Genomic DNA, 11,609 nt, shown 5'->3' on the forward strand with positions numbered 1-11,609 from the left:
GCCCCAGCTGTTTAAAAGATTGGGGCATTTACAAAACTTTGGGTGCACTTTTAAAAAGTAGTAATTAGTGCATAAAGTTGGTGTTTTAATGTAAAATGAGCCCAGATTAAAATGCTTACAGTAATCACAACCACCTCAGTAAACACCATCTCATTTGTAATAATTGTCTACATTTTCTAAATAATAAGCACATGAAAAGCAAAAGCGTTCTATGTATTCTATTTTCACTTTATTATTATTATTATTATTATTATTATTATTATTATTATCAAGTGGGTTTTATTTTCCATCTTATGTTACATTAATGTTTTTTTAACGTTTGTATGTTCATTTTATGTCTTTTTTCACATGAAGCTGTCGGTGCATATAATTTCTTTTGTTGTAAAGCACTTTGAGCTGCATTTCTTGTATGAAAGGTGCTATATAAATCAACTTTATTGTTATTATTATGATTACTATTATTATTATTAAACAAAATCAGGGAGTAGATTTAATTTAATTATGTCACCACTCAGTTTATGTCTAGTTTTGCTGATTTTCATATACATTACATATTTCTTGCCGCTGTGCAGGAAAAAAAGGTTTAGTTAGTCCACGGCTCAGATGTATCAAGAGCATGCATACAAAACAATACAGACAAAAAAGAAGATTTCTTAACTTTTAATTGCTTTTGTGTGCTCAATTTTAGTGATGTTATTATTTAGTCTCATGTTGGTGTTTTCTGTTTCCATAATTTTTTCCACTTTGTATTTTATTCCTTATTGCGATGCACTTTATCTTTGGCTGTTTGCAATTTGAAAATGATGATGATTCCTAATAACCATCAATGATCATTTACAGAAATTAATAATGAATATATTGTGATTATTGTGATATTAGCCCTAACAACACTGAATGCTGTGCTATACATGGAATAAACGTGTCAAAAAAATCATCTATCTATCTATCTATCTATCTATCTCTCTATCTATCTATCTATCTATCTATCTATCTATCTATATATCTATATATCTATCTATCTCACTCAGGCATCCATCATTTTGCTGTATAATGTCATGGTAGTCAACAACTGGCAGGCCTTCATGGACGCGTACAGCAGATACACCACAGAGTAAGAAAGAAAACATTTTAAATACACAGCAGCTATTGATGATGATCATTGAGATGGTGACTATGATGATGATGATGATGATGATGATGTTGATGTTGATGACTGTGTTTGATATTTTCTCAGGTGGGCCAAGATCTACTTTGTGTGTTGGTGGCTCACCTCCTCTGTCATGTGGGTCAACCTGTTTGTGGCGCTCATCTTAGAGGTCAGTTCACTCAGACACGTTGATGTTTACAGTGTTAGAAAAACATACAAAATAATCAGCAACACTTAAAATGATGTTCTAAATCAGTGCGAAAGGTATGTTCACCATCAGGAACATTAATTATGACATTAATGGTTATGGTAGCTTTTCCTTCCCATGCTAACTTTAATATCTTGACTGATATGTGTTTCAAGTTTGAATGTGCCCTTCCCGACATATTACACAGATCTTTGCTTTGATTTTTACAAACTAAAAATTTTATGTATTCCTATCGCTGTGTTGCCATTGGGCTTGATGGAATTGATGCTCTGTTATCTAGGAAGAACCAAGAAACTCAGCTAATAAATTAGATAAATAACATGTTACTACATGTGCTTCTGACTTCCTTTTCTGAGGCTGTGATCAGGGTAAAGTCTATGTCCCATGAGACTAGCTGGTTGAAAAGTCCCATATTGCAAGTGAAAACATCATCATTGAAAACATGGAACTAAAGGACAGGAAACAACTGAAATTAAAGGACAAGGCTGATCATTTTCTATCATTTTCAACAAATCCCACTAAAAGAAACCAGGAAAGAGAGAGACAGATATGTCTTATTCCTCTGTGCCATAGAGCTCCATTGTTGTCCAAAAACCATCAAATGTTCCATGTTCCTTCATGACCATGAACACACACACTGTAGTTTATTTTGACTCAATCCCACACACACCGTCCTGCTGCCAGAAATACTCACTAGAGCACCAAATATGAATCCGCAGCTGAAAATAGTCCCCAGTAAATGCAGTGTTTCCTCCAGTTTGAAATAACATTTGCTAAAAAACTACATTGGCCAGCTGTTATAGGAAATTAAAATGTAACTTTATTTATGAGCCATTTTAAAGATTTGTATCTTTAGTGGGAACCAATGGGTTCAGGGCTGAGAGTCATAGACAAGGTAGGGAAGCCAGAGGCCTGAGAGGCGGATTAACACGTGGTTGGTTTTGGTTTTTTATGTGATTTGTTGACAATAAGAAAAATCTCCAACAACACCAGCCTCATCCGTTAATATTAATCTACGTATTAAATGTAAAATAACAACACTATTATTGTTTGTTTTCTAACAGAACTTCATCTATAAGTGGGACCGCAGTCACAGCTGCTCTGTTACAGATGTGGAGAGGATCAGATATGAAACTTCTGTTCAGCTCATGTTCAAGTAGGTCATCACTGTGCTGTCTGGTTGTAACTCATAAAGTTCAGAAATCCACCTATAAAACCAGTTATAGTGACTGTTTGTTTATAAAATCATTCCTCTTTGTGTGTGTTCTCTCTCTCTCTCTCTCTCTCTCTCTCTCTCTCTCTCCAGAGAGCAGATCCAGGAACCAACAGAAGAGGAATTACTTTGTCAGCTACACCGACACCCCCACCTACACCTACACTGGTGACACACATTCACACACTCAGAGCTTCAGCACTTACCTGCAGTAACAAGTCAGACTCTGAGACTCTGCGACTGAAGCTTTATGAGAGTCTACTGTGTGGTAAAAGCACTGACAGGTCAATATCACAGCAATCTGATAGTATTTTATTGTGATTTTGTGTCATTATAAAATGTTCCCGTACTACTAAAACCAATTGGAAGCACATGTTTTTATGATTTGTCATGTTGTTCTTGAGTAAAACCACTGCCAGCTGCACTTTTAGTTGCACAAAGGTTTGTCACTGGTAGAAGCACTGGAGGCAGACGCAATCTTATTGGTTGAGTGTAGCACCAGTGGGTGGAGTTAAAGAACTAATTCCACACTACATACCAGTATGAACAGAATGTATTATGTACTATTATATTAGTATGCAATAAATGAATCAAACTGTGATTACAGAAAGCTCCTGGCTATTTCAAACTTCACATAGAGAAAGCAAATCCGAATTTCCAAATCTTAATGACTGTATTTTTTGTTTGCACCACCATCCACAATTATTAATATAATTATTATATTATGATTAGTGTAGCAAAGAGCCTCCAGAATAGATTTTTTTCCTACCAGATTTAATCATAGAACAAAAACTGCAGATATTTTCCCTGTTAATGGTTAAACCACTAAAAGCAAATATTTGGTTTTTGTATTGCATAAAAATCTATATACTGTACCATCTTATCACACGCTGGTATACGGGTTAGCAAAGAATGTGTGAGAGCTGCTGCTGTAAAATGAGAATGACCTGTACAGTGCATGTTTACAATCATTTTGCAGATTTTATCTTTCATTCAATGCAGTTGGCCCAGCACCAAAGCCATAAACAACTATGTGGAAACTCAGAAGTGAAACAGCTACATCAGCTTTTTAAAAACTCAAATCATGCTTCCAGTTAATTCCCCAGCCCCTTCCACACAGGGAACATTGTTGTTAGGAAGGTGACACATTTCCAACTCGTCTCTTTTCACACTTGAAGCAGCTTGGAGGGAAAGTTTGGTCTTAAATATGACAAAATTCTAAGAATAATGTAAGTTTGCTCTTCGTTTTAGGAAAAAATGCCAAAAGTGTTAAGACTTAGTTAGAAGTGACCAGCAGGTGGCTGTGTTACAACAAAGAAAAGAGATTGTAGAAGTGTGTGATACAACATCTGTCCTAATGCCTACACCACCTTTACAACATGAAAATGTTCATGACATGATGAAATCTATATGAATACAGTCATGGTGGGATTCTTCCTCATGCTCACATCTATAAAAAGCATCACTGTGATACAGTAGTTCTGTTAGGCCATGAAATACAATCACTTTGAAATACAAAACATTAAAATGACAATTACTGTATTATTATTCTAAATATATAAACTTGCCAGTTCACTTTGACTGATATTGTCAACAACAGCACATATTGAAGCGTATATAATATTGGACACAATGAATGATGGGTAGCCTTGATATCATGACATGGTGAGCATGAGGCTGTATAATAACTGATGTGATGCAGCTGTTGTCCTTAATTTCGCACACACTTAAAGAGCTCTTCAGAAATGAAAAAGCTGAATTTGATGTCTAATGACTAAATAATAATGAATAATAATAAAGTTCAGTTACATTCTTAAAAAGTCTTAAAACAACATCTACTTCTCCTCCCTTATTGAAAAGTCCAGAATCTCTGAATATGGAAAGTTTTCATTTCAAATGTTGAACTGAAGGAGCAATAAGTAAAACATATCTCTGAGTGATCACACAAAGACTTTGATAAAAGTTACTTTTATCTTCTTCATACAAAGCCTCTTAAGTTTTACTTGATTAACTTTGACTGACATATTCACAGTTTGATCATCTGATCTGGGCTGTTAAACAGTGACATTAGTTATTATTAGTTAAACTTCCTGTATCATAAATATTTCCTCTATTTTAAGCTACCATTTATGAAGCTACATAGAGAAGAGGAACAGCAGCAGCCTGTACAGCTTGTTAACAGTAGCCAGCTGTCACAGAGTACTTTAATGATGGATTTGAAAAGCTTTTTGCACTAAATGATTCTTTATCTCTGTGGCTTGTTTGCCACCATCAGCAGCGATGATCGGAGGTTCAAACCTGCTTCACTGACCCCACCCGCTGTAAAAATAGCCTCTATAGGCCCCTGTCAGTTTCAATCAGACAAAACAGAGGAATAACTGTGCAGTTTAGCTGTTGTCTAAAGGAGGATAAAAAAAGACATTATCTCTTGTTCAGGGAGTTTCAGGGGAATATTTTTTTTAGTATGTTCCAGGAAGCAGGAAACACACTTTTAACTGCACAGAGCGTATTCTGTACCACCACCAAAGTGTCCCTGCACATGGGGGAGGCTTCATTTTTTCATTTTTGTTCTGGCTCTGTAGAGAGTCTCTGTACAACACATAGTCACAGTCATGGACAGCATGTGCCTTGTCTTTTATCATCAGAAAATGCTCAAAGTGTTTATATGTCACAGTGATAAGAAATACCTGGATCCACACCAAAAAGGAGTCACTTGTTCCTTGTTGGCTGACGGACTCATTTACTTTTACTGACATGTGGAAACAGGTTTTTGAGACATCCGGCTAACTAACAATCAGACAAATGGGACGTAGGACAGAAACTTATTGCTGGAAGTAAATTTAATATTTCATACTGAAGTGTTTTTTTAACAGACATGTAAATACTGTATGCATATTTTTATGCTGTTAATGTCACTGCTATAAATCCACATCTGAGTCACCACTACAGTAAAAATTTCCAAAACATTTCAGGAGTGATGTGCGTGTGTGAAAGGGGCTTCAGGTGAATGTATTCTGGGAGTGTTTGTGGTGCTGGTGTGGCTGAAGGCTGCATGCTGGATTACCATCTACAATATGAACACAGTTCTGTCTTTGCACAGTGGTTTCTGCCATCGAGCCAGTGTATTCAGATTTTTTTAACTCAAAGGGTAAAAAGGGATATGCCCACTCCTTTTGACTGACACCTTGTTTTATTTGAATGTTTGTTTTTTTTCTAGAAATGGCAATGATATGCCTTGGTATTTATATAAGTACAACTTCAATGCATTTTATCTGTAAAAATAAGAATTGGGGAAAGAATGTTATAGACAGAAGTTTATTGTAAAGTTGGAATGCAATTTTCTGATATTTCATTTAACTTGAGATACAGTGTGTATTTCAGCTTGAACTATGTAAAATGTTTGTAAAAAGTAGATTTTAAATAAATATTTTGCAAACTTATTTTGTGATTTTATTGAGCTTTTTCTATTTATTTATTTTTTTATATGAAAAGAAGCGCCTAACTTGGAAGTTTGACCTTCATTTCAGTTTTAAATTGGCCAGTTAGCTGTAATGTGCTGCCGCTCCCCCTGTCTCACCATATTACCTGTTTCTCCCTCACACACACACACACACACACACACACACACACACAGAGGGTCACAGGTCATACAGATCAGCAGCACTGTTGTATGATTGTTTGAATTTATTACAACATCCAGTAATACACAATCATTGACTAAAGTAGTGAGTGTCTCCTGGCGGGTGTAGAGGTGTTGCAGGGATGATGTGGATGTCAGGCGGAAAAACGTGGAGAAGAAGTAAAGTTGAATGAGGAAATAAAAAACAAAAGCGCTTTCACACTACAGTTAAGATTTATTCAGACAGCAAAATGACATGTTAAATTATATAATTAGGTAATTAAAATAACATTCAACTTTCTCATTTTATCATATTTACTTATGATATTAATGGTTTAAAAGGATACATTGGTTTACACTGGTGTGGGAAATTTTTGGTACTTTTAAAGGCAAAAGCAGTTTGTCAACCACCGTACTGGAGTAAACATGAAAGTTCATAATTGGCCTTGGAAACAGTAGTTTGACAAAACAATCCCAACTCAAGGTCCACTTACTAGCTTTGTACAGAGCTTTCTTGTACCAAGAATGAACTTTCATAAACCAATGCAGACTAAAAGAACTTGCATGTCAAAAGATCCGTCTTCATAACAACACCACTAACTCCCATTTCTGATGAGCAGTGTGTGATACAGTTGAAGGTCTTGAAAAAGCAAGTAAGTGGACCATGAGTTGGGATTGTTTTGTCACTCTGCTAGAGTGTCATTAATGTTTTAAATTATAGATTCACATTTTTCAAGTCTGTCTCAAAACAATAGTTGTCCATATATGTACACCATTCCAAAACTGTTTATACTGGCCTTCAAGAGAGACTTTCCTAATGCACGTCCAATGTAAGAGATAGTGGACAAAATACACCCATAATCCTCTTTTTGTGCACTGAAATGTGTTTTTGCACAGAAAAAAAAAAACTTTAGTTTATTATAACTCAGAGCATGTGTCGTCCATTAATCAGGCAAATAAAGGCTGCATTTTTTTTGCCAGATTTGAAGCAGTCTTTGGAAGGGGCAGTCTTATTGAATGTTGTTGCTGTTTCCTGGCAAACAACACATCTCCTTCCTGTCTGCAGCTCATCAAACTTCTATAATATAGTGCTCACTCATAGAGAAGAATCATAAAGTCAACAAACTGAATCAGCAATGTCTGTTTTACAGCGAAGTCTATTAAAGTTTACTATCGTTGGTCATACCAGACGAAATAAAGCTGTAGCAGCAAAACTTCAGGGTGTGTTGAATTGAGCAAGAGTGAGTTTGTTTGCTCAACTTTTCATTTGTAAGAGGAAGAATGTGCCATTTCCTCTTTCATGAGAATTACTTCAACTGATGAAGTATGTTTATTCTCTTTGATATATGTGATATATTTTTATTTATTTTACCATAATAATCAAGATACAAGGTTATCTTAATTATCTTGTATTTTGTAAATCACATTGTAACCTCGTGATGAAAAGTGCTACATACATAAAGTTTTGGTTGTTTTTTTATCAACTATTTATGATGTTGTTCTGATACTGCAGCTGCCTTGTTGGCTTTGAAGTATGACAGACAGAGAGAGCTCGCCCTGCTGCTACCTGAATATAATGTTGGGAAGATCAATATTTTAACAAAGAAAAAAAGAAGCAGGCTTTAGAAGGAAAAGAATGAGTCGTGAGAAGTAGGATGTTATACTGTTGACAATATGTCACTTGTCCTGTAAGGACATAATAATATAAGCAGTTAAAGGTTTCTCATGAATAGACTGAAAACTTGTAAATGTACTTGTAAGTTACTTGGCTGTGAATCCGACTTGGCTTGCTGTGCGTGTTGCTGGCTGTAGAGGGCGACATTACGCCTTACAGCGGACTGTCTGCCGGAAACACACGAAGAAGAGATAAAAACCAGCAGGAGGACACGATTCACAACACATGTGTTTATTAAAATTAACCAGGTTTTCTTCTGGAAGTCCGCAAAAACGTGCAAATGGACGGTGAGTTTACTTGTCGTAGACGAACAGAGTTAAGGTTTTAAGGACACAGACATTCCTGAAAAATACAGAGACTGACGTGTTTTAGACCAGTGTTTATTTTGGATGTGAAGTTATCTGTTGTGCATTTTGGTAAATAGAACTATGTTAAGATTTGAGAACACAATACAGTGAAACAAGTGTTGAGAAATGTGTATAACCAGTTGTTAAAAAAACAACAATGACAAAGCAATGGCTGGAATTAATTGAAACACAAAGGACTAGAACAAAGGCAACACATGAATGATGAAGCCACCTCATTAACATTAGCTTATCCAAATGTAGCCTGTTAACAAAATAAACATAGGTGGACAGTTTGAATAAAACTTTAGCAAGTGTTACATTCTTACATTCAAACAAACCCAGGTGTAAGTCATAATACTGCTCTGGTATTGTGTGTGTTGGCAACAAACAGATAGGCTGTATATATTTAAGTCTTATTAGTTATCTTCTACCTTCAGCTAGCAAAGGGTCAAAGTCAAGGGTAAGACATTACATCAGTGCTGCATCTACACATCAATGACTTCCATAGAAAACCAGTTTGAATCAGGTGCAGCTTCTGCTTTTCTAAAAGTCTCTTTGATCACTGAAATATTCCATTCTCGGGACTAATACAAATCAAGGCAGACCGTAATTATCCCTTATAATGGTGGTTATTATTTTCTAAGTTTATGCATGAATCAAAAGCTTTAATACATATTCACACAGACAAGAATAATGCACCAGTCAGACTCGACTTCAGGCCTGGAAAATGACAAAGGAGGCCAAAGTGAATGACTTTTTTGAACACATTTTGAATTTGCAACAATTTATATAATCACACTGTTATGCTTTTTTTCCTTTTCAAAGGTCCCCACAACAGCCAGCAGCTGAACCACTCCAGCAGTCTGCTTCAGCGCCTCAGTGAATTAATCAGATTTTGTTTGTATCTTTTCAACAGAAGCGCTTGTTCGAGCCAAGATTCCTGGTGACCTGGTGAAGGTTCTCGGTGTTGAGGTGAGCAGATGTCTCTCAGTTGACAGCTGCTGCTACATGTAGTGTAACTGTGAACTGTGTAATCTAAACGACATTTACATAACCTTTTTATAAAATGTCCTTGTGTCGTTGTCTCATTCCCAGTCTCAGACCAGCTCTAAAGCAGAGGCCTTCACCCAGGCTTTCCTGAAGAACAGCATCCAGCAGCACACACGCCATGACCTGAAGACCATGCTGAGTCACAAGGCTGTGATCCTGGGCTACGCCAGGCCCAAGAAGGAGAAGAAGAGGAACAGCAAGAAAGCCAAAGGACTGAACGCTCGGCAAAAGAGAGCGATGAAGATCTTCCACATCAAGCCTGAACACCAGAAGTTAGTCACAAACCTCATATGAAAAAAAACATTGGATTTTACAGTGAATGAAGTCACATCAATATATTCTAGTCTAATTCATTATGATACATTTCCAGTCAACCCAGCTGTTTTGTAGCCCCTCGCTGTCTTTGTCATTATCGCTGTAGATACGAGCTTTTCCTGCCTCTGCATGACCTCTGGAGACAGTACATTATTGACCTGTGCAGTGGATTGAAACCAACATGGTAAGTCAGCTTGGAGCTTTACAGATGTCTACTCTGACACTGCTCTTTAAATTGTCCGTTAGAAGCTATGTCAGAAGTCCTGCAGTCAGTCTCATAAGCTTATGTTGTTTTTGCAGCAGTCCACAGTTTGTGCAGCAGAAGCTTTTGAAAGCAGACTTCCATGGTGCCATCATCACAGGTAGATGTTTAATTTCCTCTCAAGACTGCAACACACTGACTTTAATCACTAATGTAATTATGTGATGCAGCAATGCAAATTAGCTGTAAGGACACGTGGAGGAAAGGTAACCTCACAGACGAGATTTTAGATAGAAGTACAGCAGTACTAGGAACCTCATTCTTGAGGGATACTATGTTATTGCTGCTTTTACTCTTTAGAGCTGTTTCTGATCAGTCTATGATCAACTCACATCACTACATGACAGTGTTGTCAAATCTTTTCATTTTCTTGTCACTCTCACAGTGGTTCGGTCCAAATGCCCGTCATATGTGGGGACGACAGGGATTCTAGTCCAAGAGTTCAAACATGTCTTCAAAATCATCACCAAAGAGGACAAACTGAAAGGTAGACACTTGTATGTTTGGGCTCAGGTTACTCAGTTAGCCAGACTGTGTCTTCAGGCTGGGCTGTCTGCTGTGATGAAGCAGATCACCATGGTAACATATGCTGCAAAGGAGAGTTGGGAGATACATTGACATAATATTGATATTATTGTATGAGCTGAGATGTTGTCTAGTATAGTTATTGTAGGTAAGACTGGGCAATATTTGAATAATCGTTCATGAAATAATGTTATCATTTCACAACACTGCCAGTCCAAATCCATAACGGAGAGCAAATCATAATTAAAATGAACAAAACTAGTAATTGAAGGTTCCATTGATTAATCGTTATGATTTTACATTAATTTTCCATATGATATTGTGTGTGTTATAATGTTCCTGTTCATATATTTCCAACCATATAGCCCCTTTCAGACATGCATGTTGATAACATGTTGATCTCATGAATTTTAAAGTCACATTATTGCCAGAGCTAAATGCTAAATAAATAAATAATTGAATAACGTTTTACACAACAGAAAAGACAATCACAAGACAAATAATGTCAATACTGCAGTATTTATCACTGTAGACACTTAAACTAGTGTTTAAGTTTCACTTCTTACCAGATTAACACATTATTCCTCTTTTTTTTTTTTTTATTTCCCTCCTCACCCTCCACTCACGGGGTGACAGTGATCCCCAAGAGGAACAGTGTGTTTGCAGTGGAGATCAACGGCTTTGTCTCTCACATCTACGGGAGCAAGTTCGAGCAGCGAGCCAGTGAACGCTCAGCCAAGAAGTTCAAAGTCAGAGGAACCATTGACTTGTGATGGCAGCGAGTGTGATACAGGATGCGGTGCAGACATTCCACACTGACATGAAGAGACACTTGTATTGCCCTCTACTGGCCATCAGAAGGAACTGCAATGACAGATTTATGAATGTGCATTGGTCATTTATAACATGAGGTAAATCACCAAACTGAGATCATTCTGATGATGTCAAGGCCATGTATAAAGGGTCTAACAAAGTGTGTTGCATTATGGGAGAGTCATAAAAAGAGATGGCTCATGTATGGAGAAAATACTGCTGTCAGATAGCAGTGGTTGACTTTATCAGTTTTAGTATTTATAATTTTGTTATAATGTACAGTAGAGGCCAGAGAAGAAAGTCTGTCTTCACCTTTTTTTTTGTTTTCAGGAATTATCATGCAGGACTTCTTTGTGCCTTTTTAGAACAGAAAATGTGAAACATGGTGGGATGTGAGCTTTTTCTGCCAGAATAAAATAATAGTGTAAATGTTGA

At 36.7% G+C, this 11,609-nt stretch overlaps 2 protein-coding genes across 3 annotated transcripts in view; both read left to right on the top strand.

The window, feature by feature from the left end:
* The window catches only part of tpcn2 (two pore segment channel 2), a 30,874-nt gene extending 24,866 nt beyond the window's left edge, over positions 1-6,008 (top strand). For both annotated transcript variants that reach the window (XM_042421873.1, XM_042421879.1), the window contains exons 22-25: positions 1,029-1,111; positions 1,235-1,316; positions 2,420-2,511; positions 2,662-6,008. In XM_042421873.1, the coding sequence (XP_042277807.1) occupies positions 1,029-1,111; positions 1,235-1,316; positions 2,420-2,511; positions 2,662-2,740 (336 nt within the window). In that variant the 3' untranslated portion in view covers positions 2,741-6,008. The remainder of the gene's footprint in view (positions 1-1,028; positions 1,112-1,234; positions 1,317-2,419; positions 2,512-2,661) is intronic.
* A 2,025-nt stretch (positions 6,009-8,033) lies between these two features.
* pop4 (POP4 homolog, ribonuclease P/MRP subunit) lies at positions 8,034-11,609 on the top strand. Its single transcript, XM_042410895.1, has 7 exons — positions 8,034-8,149; positions 9,126-9,181; positions 9,305-9,531; positions 9,681-9,758; positions 9,875-9,936; positions 10,222-10,323; positions 10,998-11,609. Exons 1-7 carry the CDS (start codon positions 8,143-8,145, stop codon positions 11,132-11,134), a joined length of 669 nt encoding a protein of 222 aa, XP_042266829.1. The 5' UTR covers positions 8,034-8,142; the 3' UTR covers positions 11,135-11,609.

The sequence above is a fragment of the Thunnus maccoyii genome, chromosome 1 (genome assembly GCF_910596095.1).
Source record: "Thunnus maccoyii chromosome 1, fThuMac1.1, whole genome shotgun sequence".
Classification (NCBI taxonomy): domain Eukaryota; kingdom Metazoa; phylum Chordata; class Actinopteri; order Scombriformes; family Scombridae; genus Thunnus; species Thunnus maccoyii.